The 23,020-nt window shown below is 37.4% G+C and overlaps 1 protein-coding gene across 4 annotated transcripts in view; it reads right to left on the minus strand.

The window, feature by feature from the left end:
- Nucleotides 1-23,020, minus strand: part of HEATR5A (HEAT repeat containing 5A) — a 78,120-nt gene that overhangs the window by 6,175 nt on the left and 48,925 nt on the right. For 3 of the 4 annotated variants that reach the window (XM_040602342.1, XM_040602343.1, XM_040602346.1), the window contains 17 exons: nucleotides 22,376-22,481; nucleotides 21,174-21,364; nucleotides 20,573-20,732; nucleotides 19,295-19,484; nucleotides 18,568-18,737; nucleotides 15,557-15,583; nucleotides 13,523-13,661; nucleotides 12,300-12,479; nucleotides 11,192-11,431; nucleotides 10,286-10,467; nucleotides 8,520-8,588; nucleotides 7,923-8,102; nucleotides 5,657-5,891; nucleotides 4,943-5,191; nucleotides 3,144-3,271; nucleotides 2,043-2,190; nucleotides 1,076-1,348 (listed from right to left, as the gene is read on the minus strand). In XM_040602342.1, coding sequence (XP_040458276.1) covers nucleotides 1,076-1,348; nucleotides 2,043-2,190; nucleotides 3,144-3,271; nucleotides 4,943-5,191; nucleotides 5,657-5,891; nucleotides 7,923-8,102; nucleotides 8,520-8,588; nucleotides 10,286-10,467; nucleotides 11,192-11,431; nucleotides 12,300-12,479; nucleotides 13,523-13,661; nucleotides 15,557-15,583; nucleotides 18,568-18,737; nucleotides 19,295-19,484; nucleotides 20,573-20,732; nucleotides 21,174-21,364; nucleotides 22,376-22,481 — 2,867 coding nt within the window. The remainder of the gene's footprint in view (nucleotides 1-1,075; nucleotides 1,349-2,042; nucleotides 2,191-3,143; nucleotides 3,272-4,942; nucleotides 5,192-5,656; nucleotides 5,892-7,922; nucleotides 8,103-8,519; nucleotides 8,589-10,285; nucleotides 10,468-11,191; nucleotides 11,432-12,299; nucleotides 12,480-13,522; nucleotides 13,662-15,556; nucleotides 15,584-18,567; nucleotides 18,738-19,294; nucleotides 19,485-20,572; nucleotides 20,733-21,173; nucleotides 21,365-22,375; nucleotides 22,482-23,020) is intronic. The other variant, XM_040602345.1, reaches the window with a different exon arrangement.

Raw genomic sequence — 23,020 nt, forward strand, 5'->3', positions numbered from 1 at the left:
TCCACATAGGAATTATCTTCTCTTTGATTATGAGAGTTAGCTTGGAGATGCTTCCTTATTCAACTGACAGCATAAGCAAGCCTAAACACCTCATTTTAGCCACCTGACTTAAATGCTTTAGTTCTCTAGTGTAAACATCCCATCTGGTCTGATCCTGCAAGCTGTTAGTTTGTAGAGTAACTTGAACAGCTGAAGACAATGACAACTACAGGGAGAAAAGAAAAATCACAGATTATTTTTTATACAAGACAGTTGCCCTTAGATTTAAGTGATGTTGTTTGTTCCCTTTTGCTTTGAACTGAAAAATAATGAGCTGCAGATGGAAAAGAGAAATCATATCACCACCCTACAATGATAGCAAGAACTACCTACTATTCCATTTGAAGTATGCTACCCCCCGAAGAAGAATCTTGTAACAAAGAACAAATTAAGAAAACCCAAGAAATTTCCAGGGCTGGTAAATGCAAAAATTTGCATGAGGCGTAACACAGTTACCTAAGGTGGGAACAGAGGAGCAGGGTGGAAATAGTTTATAGGTGTGGCTGTAACAGCACTGAAAGATCGTATGTATGAATATGGTATTGGGGGGTGGGGAACCATCTTAAAGTTCGGAGTGAATCAAAAATGAATCATAGGTAAAAGTCAACTATTCTGAGAAATCAACCGTAACTCCTTACAGTGGTTTCCTAATGTTCAATGACAGCTTTTAGTCAAAGCTAACACGACACATTTCCCTTTTAAATTTAATTTGTATCTGCATTATGAATTCCAGAACAGACAAGCCAAGTACAATATAATCATGTAGCTATTGTACACTTGCCTGTATAAAATGAATCTATTAATTGCGCTGCTGCATGTGGGAGGAAAAGAAAAACTACTCCTTTAATTGCTTCAGGTTTGTAACTTGTTTTGTAATCTGACAGTCAAAAAAATAATTAGAACCGGAAATTTGCACAAGCAAATCAACAAAACTTGCTGCCAGATTTATCTAGATCAAAAAATCAGGTAATAACAAGGGAGCTCGGAAGAGCCCAATATTCTTTCATTAATCTTTTCCTGTGATGAAACGGCATACCTTCAGGAGAGCAGATTGCAGGAACATCAGAGAGAATAACTAATGCTGCTGCTACTAGTCTACTTCCATCTTCTGACAATAGCAGATGTTTTCCAGATTGAACTGCAGGGCTACAAGTTAATTTAGGGTTGAGCTGGGGAAGCTGTCTGACAAGAATACAAACACACAACTCCAGTGTTGCGAAGACTAATGATTTCCCAGGCACCAGTCCTCCTGTGTCTTTGCCTTCTCCAAATTCTGGCAACGTTTCCTTTTCTGCAGCGCCATCATCAACTGAAACCAAAAGAAGAAAGGTGGCAGAAATCTGCATGCTGTACCTTGTCTCCAAAAAGTTTACTTCTTAAGACTGCTTCATCACGATATGATGACCTTGATACATATATGTGCATGCATATGTATTCAAAGACCTGGCAAACGTCCACCCTTCTGAATAAACCAAGTACGCACTGACTGTCAAAAGGCAAAAACGTGTGCAGTAGATTTAGACATACAACATGCTGAGGCACCATGCCAATGATGTCACCTGATCTAAGTGCTTTGATTCTACTCCCAGTTACTCTCTTCCAGAAAATGAACTTTAGGAAGTTACAATCAGAGTACCTAGTGGAGCCTGGCTTGTAACAGCTGTGTGGGCTGACTCTCTCCATTGCTCTACTGCAGCTGATCCCAGATTTTCACTAAGACTCCTCCCTCCCTAACATCACACAGGACTATCCCAGCTGCAATTTCTCCAGTTTCCTTCCTCACTCATGCTCTCTAGTCAACACCAAAGCCACTGGCTACCCATCATACCACCCCGGTTTCTTTTGTCAGGCGTCTGGACTGACTTAAGTAAACCAAGATTAGTCATCAACTGTGAAACGCTTCAATTAAGATGCATCTTGGAAAATCACCTTCAGGAACGCAGTTTTCCAAGAATTGCTTTAACCCTGATAACGCGTATTCAACATCTCATACATTACTGTACCTTCTGCACTTCTCCGCTTTTCCTTCACGTGTTCCTGAGCTGCAAAAAGAATCAGCTGAACCACTTCAAGGGCAGCTAGCTGAATATCAGGTGATTCTCTGGTCAGTATAAGTCGATGCAAAACGTTCAGCAGCTCTACACCCAACTCCTACAGCAAGAAAAATGCTCAATATATCCCCATTTTAATGCAGGAATTTTAGAAACTTGTTAATACTTGTAAAAGCCAACAGTATTACTATTATTAACATAAGAAACACAGTATAACTGATACAATCACAGGAGTTGGTGTTTTCTTCAACATGCAGCTCCTAGCTCCAAGTAGCAGCAGTCCTCCTCAATTCTTCCAACAGAATAGCAAACATGATAATTTAGGGATAAGGCACTTAATACTACAAAAAACCACCCCAAGTAATCTCTTATCTTATGGTTTTTCAACTCTTGAAGGTGGGGATGCTACATTGTTTCCCTCCTACAGTACATGCATTTCCTTGGAGAGATCACCAGGAGTCAGCAGAACTTTGGCATGTCCACAGGCACACAGCTCCTTTTGCTGTGTTAGACAATTGCATGGCACACAGAATAGTACAGTTTCAAGACAAAAAAAAAAAAAAACCAAAACCATGGAAGTTACTACTTCCTTTTAGGATCACTGGTGTGTTGCAGGGGTTTTTTTTGTTTTGGTTGCAGGTTTTTTTTTTAGCTTTGCCTTTTTTTTTTTTTTTTTAAATACCACTGCTTTTGTCCAGTTTCCTTTTATCATCTTCAATATTTATAACAGAATGAAATTAACTGTCCCTTGGAAGAAAGAGTAAGAGAACTTGTTTTTCCTGGAATTCTGTCTTTACCCAGCTCTCACCCTACCCACCTAATTACTCCTTCCTCACAAGACGTCCTGAAGTTCTCTGCCCCTCATTGACTTCTTACAGGTTCCATGTTGTGATCTTTTTCTCTCCTCCCTCTACAGCTTTGGATTTTGGTAAAGCATATAATTCACCTACTATTTATGTGCTGAAGATTCCTGGATATACAACAGAGTAGAGATACTGTTCAAACTAAAATTACGCCTTAACTCTGGGGGCCTTTTGATCATTAAGACGTTACCTGATCACCACCTATTTTAGACCTTGGCCAGGGAACATCGAAGAGTGCCTGCAGGGCATGTAAACAGGCAATAATGTTCTCCATTGCTGCATCTGACCGAGGAGAGCAGAGAAATTCCACGCTAATTCCTGTAAGCACCAGAAGAAAAAACCCACATGTGCTTGAAATTTTAAGAAGTAATTTTGTCAATTACTAAGTAGTCTAACAGCAAGTTTAGCAATCACAGAAATAGCATTTGCATCTTATATTAAGTGAATTCATTTCCTGTTGCTAATATTGTGGAGCAAGAACTCTATTTCCCTCAAAACAATGAAAGAACTTGAGCTTCTAGACAGTATAAGACATGATTATACTGGCTATTAATATAAATAAATAAAAACAACCAGATCAATTTCTTAGCAGAACACTGAATTCTTAGGTCCAATGGATAGGCAGACAATTCATAATGAGTATATAGCAGAATATTTGCCTAATCACACTGATTTATGTAATAGAAGGAAATAATGGAGAAGGTAGTAATAGTTCGTAAACTCAAAGACTTAGGCTTTATGTTCCTATTTTACAAAAATGCTGAAGATCACAGCTACCACAATAGGATCACCAGCAATAAGTATATTACATGAAGCCTAAGCCTGCAAATCCTAGGGCAGATAGAAACAATCCCTTTTTTTCTCAGCTTTCAGGATTCTTCAGATGACATTTTATGACACTGGAGATAAACTCCATATAAACGATGACCCATAGTCTCATCCCAGTTGTACAGCTGCAATTCCAAAATGTGTGATGACTTGGGAAACTGATCAATGTACACTAAAGAACAGCGGTGCAACAGGAAGTGTCCATGCTTTAAAGTTTTTTTAGTTTCTTTGTAGGAAGTGAAAAGTTCTGAGCAAGTAGAATACACTCAAAAGCAGAATAAACAAGCCAGGTGTCCATGGTAAAGCATATGAAATTTGAAGCACTAATCCAGTAGTATGAGAAGCAGGGGAAACGAGCAGCTTTGTATGAGAGGTCTCACTTTTAACTGAGGGAGCAACAGAGTTCAAAAGGAAGCTGGCTCTGTGCAGGAAGACTGGGATTTAAAAGAAGCCATAAACATCTGGGTCATACAAACCCATTCCAAAAAGGGATTGCAAAAGAAGGATACAAAAGAGAGACCAAAGAAAAAAAATACAACCAGAAATGTCTAATTGTGTAAATTAAGAGAACTGGGACCAAATTCAACTGCCTGGTTAGCCTCTGCAGTATCAGAGGCTTTAACAGAGCTTTATGTTAACTTAAGGAAACACTTTTTTACCGTGAGGGTGACTGCACACTGGCACAGGTTGCCCAGAGAGGCTGTGGAGTCTCCATCCATGGAGATACTCAAAACCCTCTTGACGTGGTCCTGGGCAACAGGCTTTAGATGGCCCTGCTTGAGCAAGGAGGGAGCGGACAGGATGACATCCACAAATCCCTTCCAACCTACACACTACTCTGCGATGTAAAACTGTGCTTCAGTGACGCTAAACCGTACACTGTAGTGCTACAACTGTGATAAAATCTACCCTTACACATGCATGTTTATGAGAAGAGCACTAAGCACTTGTTTAGGGCTTGTTAAGCTCACACTGAGTGTTTTTTCTGCCACATTGGGAAAATGCTCTACAATATTCTCACTAGGACTTAAAAATCTTCTGACTGTATATTTTATCAAGAGATGCAAAACTCAGCAGTGCAGTTAAATGTGAATAATTAAATATTCTGTTAAAAATTACATTCCGGGTTACAGCATCTAGACAGATTACGCATTCACTAACCCAAGAGAAGATGAAATCTGTCAGTATTCACATCCTCAGGAGATTTCACCAAGGGCCTGGTAGAAGAATCTTGACACATTGTAGTTGGGGTGACAGGTCTAGAAAGATTATTAAGTCCTTCATCTGGATCAACAACGATGAAACCTGTGCTAGTAAGCCACAATGCTGTAGCATAAAGTATCAGTGCCCAGGAGTTGTAGTAATGAGGTCTGGCATTTTCAATAGTCTCTGCTGTATAGAAAGTACCACCTACAAGAAGAGAAGTTACAGTTTTAAGGATATCATTTATTTTCAGTCTTTATCTTTAGATAGGTACACTGTAGAGGAATGAAGGCAGTGGGTTGATTGGCATTGATGATGTGCAGCTGTGGCCTTGCCACAAAGGCAGTGGGTTGATTGACATGGATGATGTGCAGCTGTAGCTCGTTCCCACTAAGTGGTTAAATAGCCCTGAGGATTGGGGGGGGGTGTGTCAGATGAAGGAGAGACAGTGTGGTCTGATCTCTGGAGGAAGGAGAAACAGCACAGACAGTAGAATCTGGCCGATGGTAAAGCCTTGTTGCAGCCTACTAGTTTGTTTGTGCTGCAACAGTACGCAATTGTGCGTATTCTCTATACAATTCAACTTTACTGTGATCTTAATACAAGTCAGCCAGGACATAGTGATGTGCACTTACAAGTAACTTATGAAAATACATTGATTTGCCTTCTTACCTTCAGTAGGTAGCTGTGATGCATACTCTGAAGGTAAAGTTAAGAGCGCAAAATCCTGAAGTGCAGCAAGCCAGAGCTTGCTCAGTGTTCCAAGATCTGCCTGTACCAAGTCCAGAAGTCCACCAGCTGAAGATGTTACATCTCTGTAGCTTTCTTCTGCAGAGTTTGCGATTTTTAAACAGTGATTGTGTGCATCACTTGGATTTTTCTGCTTTTCAACAGCAACTATGTAAACCTGTTCATATATTGGGAGAGAGATTTACAAATATTAACACTTGGAAAACTACTGTGATGATTAGCATGACTGCCTGTTGAGTGGGCATGAAGTTTCATAGAAACTATTCCTTCGTTAAGCCCAGCAGGCATGGGTGAACAAGCACTTATTTTCTAAACCTTCTGAATCCAGCCCCCCAGCTAATCTTGATACATGAGTCCCAATAAAGGGAAACCTACTAAAATTCCTAAACATCGCTACAGTTAACTTCCCTGCTCTTAAAAATTAATATATTACCTGTGCAGCTTCAGCTTCCAACCATCAAACACTGTTGCAGTTACAGCTACAAGACTGAAGAACTTATCAAATAATATACCTATAATCATGATCCTGAAACCATAGTCAAATCATTCCTAAATCTTCTTTTAACTGAAATGACATATTGCACTTGCAACCAACTTCTCAAAATTATGTATTGCCCTGTGGGCAATAAAGGACAAAGTGCAGTTTTGCACCATTTGCAAACTTTGGGTGTTACCATCAATAGGGTAGCTTCAACATGACAAGGTTAATTTCCCCAGCTGCTTCTCTAGTTATCGAAAAAAGAAGGCTTGAGAACGTTGCAGACCAGCAGCCCTCTTTTGTCTCTCCAAAGCGTCCCTGGAGGAAGCTCTTCTCCTCAACCATAAAGGAGACATAGGAGCCCAGTTCAACTAATCTAAAGTGAGCTTTTGTGAGTATGTCCCCTGCAATTATGATTCCTGTTATCTTTTTTGAGTTTGCTAGTTGTACTGGGTTGACCCAGGCCAGCAACTAAGCACCCACCAAGTCCCTCTCTCACTCCTCCCTGCAACAGGATGGAGGAATTCCTTCGAATTCTGGAAAGAAGAAATAAGTAAGATCTTAACTATGAAGGAACCATTTAGGGCTTAAGGGAAATATTTGTAAATTACAGGTCACAAGAACTTATTCCCAGTTTACTTTGTCATAGTTTCTCACATTTGAGGTCCAGTAGGAAGTTATATAGAATTTGCTTTGAAGACTGCTCTTAATTATAGACTGGAACAATCTACAGATCTTCACTTATTATAGCTGAGCCTCATACCTCGTCTGAATTTTGTCTCAGCTTCTGGCCAGGGGTAAGTTGTTACCATATGCCACTAAAAACCTTTTCTCCACACCATAATTTTAAACTGATCACAGCACCTTATCTTTTCCTGAATCAAGAGACTAATCTACCTAAATCTCTCAGTGTAAGCATGTTTTCGAGATTTTTACTCTGACTTGCTAGCTTTTCTGCAACGGCTTTCCTATTTTGCCAATATCCTTTCTCAAGTGCAGACACCAGAGGTTGGTATGTTTTTCTACAAATGTTCAAATAAAATCTGTTGCCTGCTTTCTCCTTCAAAAGAGCTCCCTGGATATACACAGAAATATCATATTAACTACACAACATGCTCATATTTAGCTGTTTATCGACCATCAGCATCCAAGGTCAATATCAGTGCTTTTAAAGGCACATCTTCTAGAGATTACGTACATTGTTCAAATTTTTGACTTTTTAATATCTAATCTTTTAGCTACATGTATTCAAACAGGCATTCACGTGTGTTGACTTTAAGACAGTTAGCCAATGCAGCACTGAACTGACATTGTGAACTTAAAAGAACTACCTGTAAGAAATGAAATGCGAATAGACAATAAGAAAAATTACACCTATTTAAAATGACACATTCAGTGGACCATCACCACAGCCATTTATACCATGGCAATTTAAAATGAATACTGAAATACTGAACATATTAAAAAAAATTGTATTTAAGTACTAGACATTTCTTAACATATAGTGCAATACAAAGTTTAAGTAGCAGTGCTTTTGTCAAGTTTACAAAGTTTCATGTACTGTTTAGAGGCAGCGAAGTAAAGCAAAGGACCAGCAACTTCTATTTAACAAAGCATGTAAGAAATTCTTGAAATCATTCTGTCTGAAAGGTTCTAACCCACCTACCAGCTATCAAGACTATAATTACATAAACTAACTGTTACACTAACCTCTGCCCAAGCCTTAAGCACAGCCAGGATCTCCATAGTTGAGGTGCTTTCATTATATTGTTGACTTTGTGCTTCTTTACCAGCCTGCACTTTGATCAGAGAGGATACAAGCAACTGGTGCACCCTTCGAAGATCATTAAGATCACTCACTACACCACTTGCTATCCAGGCACTGCAGACCTAGTGTTGTAAAAAAGAAACAGTAAGAAACAAGAGCCAAACACCACTGGATACTCTTTTCTTCCACCTGTAAAATTATGGAAACCAGATTTAATTTCTACTGACATACGGTTACTCTTAGATAATAATCAATGTTAACTGACATTAAAGTTATACATAAGTAATAAAAGCCAAAAATATTAGAGGGATGTCATAAGTAACAGCCGAAGTATCAACTGCTACAAAGTTTCCTAAAAGATTTTGAAGTACATAAAATCTTCAGTTGTTACAATACAGAAGTAACATGGATGACATTATTTTGTGTGCACTGAGGATCTGAGGCTAGATGATTCGTTTCTTTTTTCTTGTGTGGCCTATCAAGCAAAAAGAAAATTTCAGAGTGTCTGTTACCTAAGACTTCTGACTTTTAACACTTGCCTGACATGCTTTTGCTGTGACATCAGGAGGAGTTTCGGGAGCAAAGGCAGGCCTAAGCGCTGCTCCAACCTAAAGAGAAGTTAAACAATATTTAACACATATTAATACAATTAACTAAATGATTATTTTTCATCAGCAGGCCTTGTTGCTGTTTTCCTTTATAAAGCAGTATCCTTTCATTTTTCCACAGACTGTTTCAGTGAGGTTAAAGAGCAGGGAGACAGCTGCAGTCATACTTCTATTGTTCTGTTTTGCTTACACTGAAGATGTGGTTCTCTTTGAGAGGGGTCTTCAAAGTTGATCCTATTCTTTGCACAGTCAAAAACTGAAACAGTAACCTCTCCTTTCCTGAACTCTTGACTTGATGAGTAGCCCTCAAAAGAAAAAACAATGTTCCAAGCCATGGAAGACTTGTGTGACACCTAATGAATGACATTGGTTTACTCAGAAACAAACAGCTGAAGTCGGTCAACTTTGCAAAGTGAAAGATGGGGAGAGAACAAACCCCATTCACCTAATAAAGAACACACAAACATACACTTAGCAGGTTGCAGAGATTTTACCTACTTACACTGTTGAAAGCTATTTCACTAAAGGCTAATGAAAATTTCCCTTGCTGCTTTAGCTGGTATCAAAAAAACCCAGACTTAAGTTTGATGCTTTTTGGGATAAAAGTACAAAGTGTAGTACAAGTACTACAAGTAAGTGAAAAGAGGTTGTTTTAATGACAAGTAAAGACCCCCTAAAGCTCAGACTTCATTTAAGGAACTTCTGAACAGGGTTTCAGGAAACCATTACTTAAGTCTGGAAAAATCTCTATCCATCTATTTCTGGTTATTGTTATGGAAAAAAAATAGACAAGAAAAAGACTAGATATTTAACTGCTTCACATCTCTTCAACTTCTTTGCAACAGCTGATAAAATCTATGCATAGTATTACCAGAAACACTTTAAGGGCAGGAAAGGTTAAAAGAACTATTAGCTCTACTTGCGACCCGCTTGATGGTTTTGGACAGAAAGGACAGATGGTCTATTTTTTTTCCCCTTAGTAGTTCCAGTCTAGGTGTCCTTTCCTACAAAGAAGTGCCAGTAGAATAGAATTCTAATGGCAAAAGCAAGATCAAAGTGGGTTAGTATGTCTCCAAGTCAGGGTCTCTTGATTTCTATGACAGAAAGTGATCTGACTTATTCAATGCCTGCTAGAAATCAAAGAATGGGAGCCAGATGAGGCTTAACACAGCTGCCTGTCATATTTAACACAAGTGCAGTCTGGAATGCAAAATGTTCAGAACATTGTTTCTCTAAGTTTCAACCAAGACTTAAATTAAATAAACCTTGTGAGCACAAGCCATGCTTTTACCTCCTCTAGCTTAGTTATTGACCAAGATCTCCTAGTGTGATCTCTGGTACACAAAGGCTACTTCCTTGTAAGCAGAGTTTTAAATCACAGCTGTCCCTAATATTTCTTGCAATACTTCCACACTTTGAAACCAATGCTTTAAAAAAAACCCCAATGTTCTGGTTTGGTTTTGCTGTATTTGAATAGGAAAGAGGAAAAACTGTTCAAAAAATGAAAAAAATCTGGGGCTAAAACATTACATGCCGATTGAAAAGATAACTTCCTTAGAAAGCAAATCCAAAGAAATTAGTAATAGTTTCAGTAACTATTTGAAAGAAAACTCTATCACTAGGCACCGCAAAAAACAAATCTCTTTCAGTGATTAGCTGTAACTCTAAACATTTCTGTTATCAGCAATGGTGCTTACATTGGCTTGATATTGCTCCAGAATTACATGACCTGGAAACTCTGGTTCTGGAACAGCTGCAAACTTTCGAACAACAATTTGCAATGTTTGAAGCCCAGAAAGACGAAGCTGATCACTGTGATCTGTGGCAGCCATAAAAGCCATACGGATCAAGTCTGCTAAATGCAATACCAAAAAGTCATCTGAAGAGAAAACAGAAATTAAAAAATAAAATAGTTTTATTAAATTTAGATTTAATCGTAATATATTTTATAAGACTGCTCCCAACATTTTCAAAACGCATATTTTACATTTTTCCTTACCACATATACAGAATTCACTTAAGGCAGCTTACACATACAACAATCTTACAGGGACATCTTTTGTTAGCTGATCTGGACTCCCTTCCATTTGAATGTAAAAAGAAGGAAGTACTTTAGAATAAAGCACAATTATCTTTATGTATAATGCTGATTTAAAAAAAAAATGTTTTGAGGAAAACACCTCCATATAAACACAGAGAGGTACTGGAAGTTGGCACTGTTTTTCTACTGGTATTATGCAAATTGTGGAAACATAAGTGGAGTTTTTAGTCAATCCTCCCAGATACCAAACTGTGATGTGATAGCTGGTGCCAACTATCACTTCTGATTGCCAGTGCTTAATACAGAAACAAAAGCTTCCTATGCATATGCCATGGTACTACAATCAGGAAAGTGAGTGTAAATGCTGCAGTGATATGCCAATATTTTGGCAAATAAAAATTTATCTTCACCTTAATAAATACAGGCTTTAATCAGAGTAATGAAAGGTTTCAATGATTACAAACAACAAAGTTGTGATGAATTTCATTCCGATCCAAACAGCTAACATTTATTTTAAGCATACTTAGCATTCTGTGAAATTCTTTCAGTGCTTAACACATACCTCTTGAATCACGTTGTTTTCTTTCCTGAGCCAAAGTTATGTCAAAATGTGCACTGCCTGCATCTTCACACTGGCTTATAATTTTACAAACACACTCTGCAGCAAAAACTCTGGTAGACCATCGTGGGTTACTGAATGGATGGAACCTTTCATCGTGGTCAGATGTTAATACAGATGCATCGTCCGCTTTGGCAGCTTCCTCTTCTTGAGTGGTATCTACTGAAGCTACTGTATTGAAATCTGTATTTAGGACATGGGGGGGCAGAGGCGGGGGAGAAGAAATGTAATATTCTTTCTTAGTGTAACTGAAAACTACAGAAGAACTCATAAGGAAATCTCTTCGAAGTCCATCTCTAGCCTCCAACTCACTATGAATCCCTCCAACCTTGGTGACTTAAAAGTAAATGCCAGAACTGAAAATAAAATGTAACAAAACTATCTGCATTTGGCTGATATTACTTGCTGGAAGACAAAATCATTACCACAAAAGTAAACGAAGAACTGCAGTGGAAGAAAAACCCCCCTACTCTTCAAGTAAGTGTGACACATTAGAAACTGTTACCTTTCCAACTCAAAAAATCTAAATCTATAAAGTTTTCCTCCTGCGCTGCAGGCAGAAAAATAAATTCTTCCCCTTCCCCCCCCCTCAAATACTTAGCACAGTAATTAATTTTCTCTGTTCAGGAGTTTCATTATGATATAGCAGGTCTGCATCATTCTGATTATTAATAGAAGAGAGGATCTGAATATTTTTCTTGTACATAACTGCACAGGACCCACAAGCTCAAATGTGTTCTGCATTTTCATTTCTGATATGGGAATAAGTTAACATTACGATGAGAAATCAACAAGAATATGAACAGGCAAGACATACTAAAATGTTTACAAAAACTTGTTCAACAGCGAAAAGGCAATCAGAAGGGAGAAAGTCATATTCCTTCTGAAAGAACTAAATTAAAAAGGGTTCAATGTTTCAATAACAAGGACAACAATACAGTTCATAAATGTCAAACACTCAGGAAACAAGAATACTTTCCCGCAGTGACACACCGTACTGCTGCAGGCCTTATTGTCATCATGTTCTCAACTACAGCATATTAGGACTTACCAGCCGAGGCAGCAAGAACATCTTTACAAAGCTTCAGCCAAAAAGAGAGCTTTTCAACTGCCATTGAAGTAAGCATGTGAGTCAGAATCTCTTTGATATCCTGGCACAATCTTTGATCCAATTCTTTGTCCAACAAGCCCAGCAATGCCCCCTCCAGGCCTATTTCTCTGATGTTAACATCTGCCAAGAACAAAGGTCTGTGAGCTGAACGCTGTACAGCACAGAACTGCAGGACTGACCACAGAAACCCCACTGAAGTTTGCACATGGAGTATCTTGTGAACAAATATGCTTGAATACCATATCTAAAGTCACCTGAGTACAAAATAAACAACAGGAAGTTATGCCAGGGGAAAAAAAGAAAAAAAAAAATCCTACTCTGAATTCCACAGCATCTGAGCTCCTGAAAAAAATTACTTGGACATCTGATTCTTCACACTGGCTCATAAGGTAGGTCTAAAGTTCTGTTTTATCTTGAAAGGGAAGTTAAAATTATTCCTCAACAAAGCTCAAAACCAAACACATGGAAATAATTTGTTAAATGAAAAATTTTTACTTGCCCAATATTAGCCATTATAAAAACCAGCTGTTTTACAAAATGGTGATAGCCCACCTTTTCTGAAAATTTCTAAATGAGCTTGAAAAGAAATCCAAAGTGAAATCATTTATTACAACTATCACCTCACAGGAAGGCACAAGAATATAAACTAGTAATCATACTCAGGCCTTTTAGCAAAAAATCCAAACCTTTAGTAAGTTAAAAATTCTAGGGACCCCAGCTAAGCATTACTTAACTAGTTCTCCAAAGAGGTTAACAGAAACTTTATTCAACAGGTTGTGTACACCTTTCCTCAATGACAGGTTTTTAGTTTAAGAAGAGATTTATGCGAGAAAATACAACTATGAATATGCATGTAAAATGCAGGGCTATGAAGCAGTTACTACAACAGCTACCAGCTAGATAGGCTTAGGTTTCTCTGGAACTCCACTTGCATTTTCTCATTTAGTGGCCATTACTACCTACAGTATATGAAAAGCAGTAGTATCTTTATTTTATCACTAAGAAACAGTTTGGATGCTTCCATAAATTGGTACTATATAGAGAACTGAAGCAGAAAACCTTTTTGAGTGTCAAGAATATAGTAAAGTTTTCATAACCATAGCAGAGTATGTTTAAAATTCACTATCAGTGTATCGCGCTCTTTGATCTCGAAACTTCATTACCTGGAGTAAAATCTTCTTTGCTTTCTTTAACTAATGCAACAGCATATTCTGATACTTCAGCAGCTTCTCTTTGCACAAGCTGACGTAAGCAAGCTACCACTGCACGTCTCAACAGCAAGTACGAGCTGCAGAGATTCACCTGAAACATGCAAGAAGAAACAGTGAGATGGCTAACAAGCCTTACAGCAATGCCTCAGTAAGGCTGGTATTTCCTGAACAACTGCAGTTATGACAAATCTGTGAAGTCGCTAAGCATGTAATTGATGATTTTTTTTGCTCAGCTTTTTTTTTGGTATTTGGGTTTTTTTGGTCTTTATATATATATATAACCCCAGATGAAAGATTTTGCGACTCCTGTAATCAATTTTAACATATCAGTACTTTTAACATTTTTTCTCCAAAGGTAACTTGTAAGACTGGTTTGGGGCTGGATCCAACTCCTACCAATATCAGTAGCAAGACCCTATTAACTTCATGGACTACTGAACTGTGGTCTCCATGAACAATTACCTCCATTCTTTGACTACAGGGTATATATAATGGGCTTCAAATCTCAGTGTAAGAGAAGAATCTCTCATATCATCCTCAGATGTAACTACAGAAATGCCAAATACAATAACCAAGGATGGGACAGTCAATCAGGCTTCAGTAAATTTGAACTCCATGCATGAAAGGAAGTTAATTAGAAAAGGCAAAGAGAACACTGTTGCAATTTCATCACAAAAAATACTATATACTCAGATTACATTAAAATACATTTTGGAGAAGGTGAGAGGAAGGGTGAGAGTTACTGGTGAACGTATCACACTGAGACAAGTCAGCTCTCCTGAGAAGTTTCTAGCAAAAAAACTTCATAGCATCACCATATTTTAACACCACCATGCCAGTGTTTGGGTTTCATGCTGAAAAATACATGATTAACAGATTCATTACTACAGGAACAAGGAAAAACACTTAAAACACTCAAGACACAGCCTCAAGGTTTTTTTAATAGTGAAGCTTTCTGATTTTTATTTGCTTGCTTTCAATTTTAAGAAAATTCTGAAAGGGATCCCAAAGATAGAATGAACCAGCTGTGTGGCCAGGCAAGATGGCTACACCAATGTTTATGCAGCTTCTTTTAAATTAGGCTAAGATTATGATCAAAAAGGTTATTCTCTACACCTAAGCAATTGTGTACCCTTAGTTGTCACCATGCTTGGAATAGAAAGAGCTGAATGTCTGCTGCAGGGAAACCTTGCAGTAAGGTCATGCTCCTCATTTGCCAGCAACAGGTCAATATATGTTAGTCAAAATGACTAATGTATGTTAGTTAATATACAGTTAAAAAGAACAACTTAAGGACAGAAAGAGTAAGTGATACAGAATTTCAGCTTTGTTACGTTAACAAAACTAAGCTTTGTCTTCTGCATTTCTATGCATGCACATGAACCTACAATATCAGAATTACGTATTTAATATACACAAAGATACAGTCTCTACGTAATTCCTCGAAAAGAAACCTGACTCAATACGTATGTCTGCAAGATACCTTTAATTGAAAATTTAAAACCAAGTAAGGCTTTTAATGCAACATTTATGCAAGCAGGCTACACATTCTACTTCAAGTTGGACATGCAAAAATTCCGTGCTCATTTTTAACAGGGAAAAAGCAGAGGATCCAATTCAGGCTACTGAAAAATGCAAGATGCACATTTTTTCCTCTCTCTCATTCTCCCACATTCTAATCAGGGGACAGGACTAAATAACAGACACAAAATGCAAGCATCACATACAAACTGAAATGAACAAACAGTTCCCTTTCTGTGCTTAACACATTAAAAACAAAATTAAGCCTCACTTAGCAGATAAATGAAATGTATGTTTGCCATCTGCAGAAAGTTAGGAAGGGTCTGGTTAGGATGACAACCAAATGTGACTGGACATGCTAAAAGAAATTACATTAAGATGGTTAAAAGGAAAAGATAAAAGATGAAATAAAAAACACCACTGCAAACTTCGAAGGTTTAGCATTAACAAGGCACAGGGACCTACCAACACAGAATTATCCAACAAGATTTCCTGCACAAAAACAAATGACAAACCAGTCATGACAAAACCAAAATATAGATAGCACAGTGATACCAACCACACATGGAGACCATTACATGTAAATTCAGCATATATTAAAATACAGAACCTTATCTCAGACCTACCAAACCCCTAATTTGCTTAGTTCATTTATCTTGTATTTAATGTTGAACAGACTTAAATTTCAAGCCAGCTGCACCTAAAATTAGTACTTTAAGAGTACCAAGACAAAAGCACAGCATAGTTATTGACATTGTATACTTACCATGTTTCATAGTATCTATATTGTCTTGCAGCTGAAAACTGGCATTCACTACATAATAGGCTTACACAGATAAGCTTTTAGAAGTCTGTGCTCACCTAACTTAGCTTTAGTGCTAACGCCAAGAATTTAACTGACAGGATAAGCATTGCCGTTAGATGCAAAACCCCGTGAAAAAAAGATCAAATTGACAAACAAGGAATATTTTCAGAAGCTGAAGAAGAGAAGCTAGACAATGACAGACATATGTACACAATTAAAAAAAACCCACAGCAACAAAGGAACAACCCAGTGAAGCTGCGTATCCACTGCCCGAGTCATGTTTTGTTGACAGTAGCATAGTGACAAACTGAACGGTCTAAACACTTTGGGGACCTGAACCATCTCATGCTCTAGAGGGTGGGATGACAGGTGAAGGCAGCTTGCAGCTGCTCACAGAAATTGTGCTGGCATGCCTAATGCTACATTTATTAGGAAAAGGAAAAGAAAATGCCTATTTTAGAATTTTAAAAAGGCAAGTCTGAAGACAGAAATTTTCTTTTTTTTTTGCCAAAGAAACCTTGGGCAAAAAGGGTACAGAGGGGAGTTGGTTTGCACATTTGTTTTCAGGATTTTATGAGTGAGAATTCATGTTTCTATGAACAGAAGGCAAAAAGGTCACTTATCTAACCCTGTTCTTTGCCTCTCCTGTTTTTCTGCCTTAAACAAAGAATGCAGTGGTGAATATCTGCAGTATCTAGTGCCCAGTTTTTATACTCTGCTCGCCCTTAGGACTTCAAAATGCACAGCAAAGAACAGTCACACCTTGTTCTCCACTTGCAGAAATTTAAACTCATGGAGAATGACTTGCTGAGGGTGACCTTGCAAGCCAACAACAGAGTGAAAAGCAGATTTCATGTACAACTCAATAGTTTATTCTGCTTCCCTAGCAAGATGGTGATTTAGTGGGTGGAAACTACACAGATGGATGGTGACTTTTACAAATGCAGAAGTCTGTTTGTGCAATGATCTTCTCACAGACCTGCAAAGCACATGCTCAAACCTTTCTTTATGACACTCTTGAGAAATATATTGATGTTTACTGAATCATCAGTATCAGCAACATTGGCTGTAGATCTGTAACAGGTTCTTGAGAATGACAAAAGTTTATTCATGTAAGGCCACTGACTTTGGTGGGCTCCTCCCCTGTGAAGCTCACAATTATTTCTGGCATACAGGTGAAGACACAAATGTGTACAGATGCACAAACACACACACACTCAAGCCATGAACCATGCTTCTTCTGAATTAAGTAGTTTGATATTATAAAGTTCATGAAGTACTGCATGAAGTACTTTGAGACAATTTGTAAGAACAATAAAAATCAGTAGTATCGTAAAGACAAGACAACTTTATCACAACATCCTGTATTATTAGTAGGCACTTGCTGTTAATTAAGAGACTTCATACTGTACATGGAAGCAGACTGTATGTGAACTTATATATGATCCCAAAGGCTAATACATCCTCTGAGCAATGACTTCTTGTGATTTTATCAGTGTAAGTAAAACTGTTTTACCCAGAGAAGTGAAAATCATAGCTACTATATGTTAAAAGAAAGAACACGTCAGACGAGTTCCAGTTCTACAACTAGTATATCCATGCCTAACACAATGTGGGACTGAAAAAGCTTCTCCTTCAATTTTTCCTGGCTCCCACAATCGTGTTTCTACTCAAACTGAATAAAGAGACATGGAAAGAATCTAAACTTTATACAAAATCAATATATAGTTACTATCAATATACAAGTGCTACCCAGGGGAAGATATGAATGAGAACTGTTAAGACAGACAGGAGAGATTAACAAAAAAACCCACAACACTTTATTGTCTGTGGGTTGTTTCTCTCTTGTTTATGACAAGACTTGATGGTCTTTAAAAACAAAACCAAGACCAAATCAACAAAACATCCCTAGCTAGCCACTGAAAACCAGAAAAATATTTTTGCTTTCTTCATAGAACTAAGTACTTCAGAACAGCTGATATTCAAAGAAAGAGAGATTTTTTGGGGAAAAAAACAAACAAAAACTCCCAGCAAACAAACAACCCCCCATCTCTTTTGTAAAATAGAGCTGAAAAATACTTTTGTTTATTTTTACTGAAGACCTAGTTTGACTGTTACTTATTTAAGTGTCAGAAATTTTTATACTGACTGCCAAGAAGTCTGTACGCTGAAGCATTAGTGCTACAAGATTACAAAATAGATAATTTTACAATTTTTCGCCATCATGAAAAAACAAACCCCAACAAAACAATTCTCAGTAATTAGTACATACAGGTTTTTTTTAATCAATCCTTCACGTAAGACATAAAAAGCAGCAGAGGGAAAAAACTGGTCAACATAAAATACCCGGTAAAAATCCAGCACAAAGTTCTAATTGATAGTATACCCTGCCAGACAACTGGCCTTAATAAGAGCAGCAGAATGTACTAGCAAGCAGCTCCAGAAGGCCAAGATTTCTACAGAATGTGCTCATCTTGTAAAGCAGAAGCAGAAACTGGGGAAAATACTGAAAAAAACCAGAGAATACTTGCCTGTAGGAGGATATGAAACACCTCACTCACCCTTATACAATAATCAGTTTTTCTGCTTAAAGACCTATCTGCATTTCTTAAGTGCTTCTGAACAAACTGTTTTAAAATACAAGGTTATAGACAAATAAACATATACTCACACATAGGCAGCTTACAAGGCTAGACAAGTTGACATGTCGAGGAGCAAACATGTGAAGCTGCTGAAGGCAAGAGATGGCTTGAGCCTGAACAAGGCAGTCGGGATTATCCTGCATCACTGCACAGCCCAGGAGGCAGGAAGTTCTTAAGGCTGAAACTGATGTACTGCTGCCTATATTCAGAAGAAAAATGGTTTTTGTTTTCTGTTTTTAACACATCATGTGTTTTTTTTTCTCGAAACACGATAACCTGTCTTTTTCTCAAGCCATCCATAACTCTCATTCTCTTGAATGAAAATTTCTGTATCTGTTATATTCTGGTATCAATGAGTAATGGTCACACTGCTCTCTAGAAATTTCAGTATCTAAAAGCTGATTTAGATGCAAATTTTAAATGTCTGCATCATAACTAAGACATAGACTCCTAACTCTTGAAATATGAATACCTCTGCTTTCATGCTAAATATAAGAATTTTCAGCCCAAGGCAAGGCTTGGAGAACCAGTTCAAACAAAGGAAAAGATGTCAAAAAGAGACACTATTTTTGGAAAACTAGCAGTCATGTCATCTTGACTGCATAAAGTCATGGCCTGTGAAATACTATCTTAAAACCAGGTGGGGCAAACTTAGCACGCACTTATTTGTTATAAAACTTTAATTACACATTCAAACAATGTTTAGCAGCTTTGTGGCTAAACCAAACCAAACCGACACTGTTGTATGTTGCATACCTTGCAGCTCTGGGCCCAGTGTGGTAATAAGTGCATTTAAACAGCGACCAAGGCTTTGGTGAACTTCAGCATAAGCAGGAGGCACAGTCAACAACAACATGAGAACAAGAGATAAGGTAGGTTCCACATGCACATGATACAAGGGGCCAGCTAAATCTACTACCAGTGACAGAGAGTGTAGTGCCCATGCCTGTAAGTAAGAGAAGCATTCATGTAATGTCTATATGATAGAATAAACATCTTTTAAAAATTTGATAGTTTAAGTGAAATTCTAACTGTAACTAACTAACAAAAGTTGCAATTTCAGGTTCCAAAGGGACAAATGGAGAGGTTATAGAAAGAAACTTTAAGAACCTGATGCTTAATAAGACATTTTGAATATTTTACAAGGAACTGTATGTTCTGCAAGAAAAGAACTATTTTACACTTGTCATTGTTAATTTAAAATAAATAATCTAATAATAAATCAATTTAATAGTGATTATTGTTCCTCAAATATATTCTACTCTTGGTAAAATTTCTTGTAATTCCATGTGCAGGAACAAGAGAATTATGAAAAAACACAGTGGAGTTTCTGAAACAACTTATTGGTTTAGTCTCAGTTACTTTGCACCAATACCTACATCTGTTTCATGTCAACATACAGTTGTTCTCTCTGTAAAGACATTGCAGATAAAGCTTAGGCAATTTTTTTTAACTGAGATTTAGATAATTACATGGAATACACTCAATGTCTCTTAAAGCTATTCTGATAGATGAGAGTTTTAGTCACAGAGAAGTAATTTGAATTAGTCTTCAAAACATCTTGCCTTAGTCAAGGAAGTATGTTGACCAAGTTCTACAGCATTCAGGCAACAAATCCCTGTTATTTACTAGACAACCCTTCAACAAAGAAATGCTGCGAGGTAAACATCATAGCAGGGACAAAAACCGACATGAACAAAAAAGCCTAGGTACTATCTAGTCAAGGTCAAGACACAGGTGAATGTGAAATGAATCAATTCCTAAAACATCAGATATGTTTTTCAAGCCAGCATATCTTAGCCTTATCAGCCTAACTGATCATTAAATAAGAACCTCCCATATCTCATCATAGTTCTTGCTTGGAAGGTGGATTACGAGCAGGGGCTATGGTTTTGATTGTCTTTCCCGCCCCAGCCATCACCTGGGAGGTATGCCTAAGAGTTGTGAAGTGTTATTCTTACAAGAAAAGCTTAAACTCCAGAATATAAATCAGTTAATTTGTAACATTGTATTTTTTAGATAAGTGACAAGTACCTGTACATCAGGAGAAGTACTGTCCTGAGATAAAGTATAAAGGATTCCAACACATGCATTCAGGTGCTGAGTAGAACCTATTCCTCCTAGGTACCTATACAGACATCCCAGAGCCAAAGAATGACCTGTTCTTGATACCACATCCCTAGCAGATTTTAACCTATTAATTACAAGGAAAGAAAGCTGTTAGTGTAATCACCAAGACTAATACTATGTAAATAGGCACATCTAGAAATGGAATTATAATCAGAAAAATACTTCATTAGACTCTGTTAGACTGCCAGAAGTCTAAGTTCGTTTATCATCTCTTATCTGAAGGAAGCACCAAAAATATTTTAGATAAAGATGTTGTTAGAACAGCAGACTATTTAATTTACTTGAAACTCTATATGCTTAGTCAAACAATCTTCTTAAAGATTAGGAAAACAAAGGAATACATGCAAAAGTCAGACAGTGCTTTTGCCTGTTGATTTCTGAAGTGACATCAAATCCATGAAGGAAACCAGCTTTTAAAAATTATTATCGTAACAGGGGCCAGGCAGATTTCTCAAACATTTTTATAAACTCAACCAATAACTTACCACACTTTTTTTTAACTTACTTGTCAAAACTGACTTGTGCTAATCCAGCAGTGAAGGCACTGTCAGAAACCACCTGTGCCAATCTGGCCAAACACTCTGCAGCAGCACATCTTAGGAGTGGGTTATTGCTTTCCAAGGCACCCATTACCAATGTCAGGGCAGACCTTCTAACTTCTTCTGGACCTAAATTTCCCTTGCAGTTAGCCAAGTGCTAAAAATAGATATTAAATATATTAAACAGCAAGACAGTATAGTCATCAGAAAGTGGTTTTCTGTCAGTCATGCAAAAATTACAAGACCTGCAGAAGTAATTTGATTTCCTTCCCCTTTTATCTGAGGAATTCCTCTTATCTTTATTTGCTGCTAGAAGTCTAACTCCATGTAAGTGTATGTAATAATGTAACATTATAATATCAACATTCTGATTTTAAGAAATATTGGATAGATTGCAGCAGAACCCAATAAACCAACACACTAGCACAAAATTCAGAAAATAATATCAAGAAGAACACCAGTGAAAACAGAATAATGACACAAAGAAAAATCCCAGTCTGTAAAAAAGCTGAGTATGAGCAAAAGCTACAGCACTTATCTGGACTGCATAGCAAACATGCCCCAAATGCAAATATCGTACAATGAAAGGTCTTGCCTATTCTGCAAACATTTTGCCTTAGTTTGAAGAAAGCCTAAGAAAGGAAGAATGAAAACTGCACGTGAACAGAGGAAAACACAAATACAGCATCAGGGAAAAGCAACAGATGGCAGATAGTTACGAGATTACCAATCATAACTTTTTTATTTATACAGTAAGAAATATGAAAGAGACGATGATAGTGACAGAAATGACACAATTTTTTTCCATCTCTCTCCTGTTTGAATGACACTAGTATGGACGACAGTATACTACAGTGTACTAGAATGGGTTTCCCTAACCCTTTAACTTTACAAAAAGGGAAAAATGAAACTATGACTCTTCAGCACTTAAGAAACATGTGACATCATGAAACAATATGTTTATCACAGAAAACAGGACTGATCTTCACCTTGACTATTAACCAAAACAAGAACTTCTGTTTAGACATATTTGGACCACCAGATGCCATGTTTTACAGTACAAGACAGAGAGGAAAACAAAGGAGAGAAACAAAAGGAGAGAGAGAGGAGAGAAACAAAAGGAGAGAGAGAGGAGAGAAACAAAAGGAGAGAGAGAGAGGAGATTTACCTTTAAAGAAATAGAAAAGGCTGACACAACATTTAGATGTACTATTTGTTGCCGTGATCCTTTTGTTTGCTTTATGGAATTCAACAACTGTTCTAACACCTGGAGCCTTAAACAAAAACAGAAAAGAAACCACAGAATTAAAAATTAAGGAAACAAATAATGACTTTTTATTTTATTCTAACACACACAACAAAGCCTATATATTATAGAAAGAGGTGGAACAAATCTATTATCCTTACTCGGGCATTTTCCTTCAACTGGCATCCCTGTCTCCTACAAAAATTTTTAGTTTTCTGTATTAGAATAGATAATTACTCTATGAACATGATTTTTTTGCCTTTGTTTCTTTATAACATATGTATTTACAGATAATCACTTACACTGAATAATATTATTCAGATGTTATTAAAAGGAACTGTATATGGGAATGATGCATTTAGACTTACAATTGAGAAAGGAATTGGGAAAAGAAGAACAAAAGGAAAATGCAATTATCTGCAGCAATTAGTTCAGGTCTTGACAAACAGGGAAGAAAAACCTACCAGCAACCTGGTGACAGTAGGGGTAAAAAGCCCAGACAAACAGAAAAAAACCACCAAAAAAAAAAGCAGTCACTGAAGACAGAATAAGGAAGTAAATGCAAGT

The sequence above is a fragment of the Falco naumanni genome, chromosome 7 (assembly GCF_017639655.2).
Source record: "Falco naumanni isolate bFalNau1 chromosome 7, bFalNau1.pat, whole genome shotgun sequence".
Classification (NCBI taxonomy): domain Eukaryota; kingdom Metazoa; phylum Chordata; class Aves; order Falconiformes; family Falconidae; genus Falco; species Falco naumanni.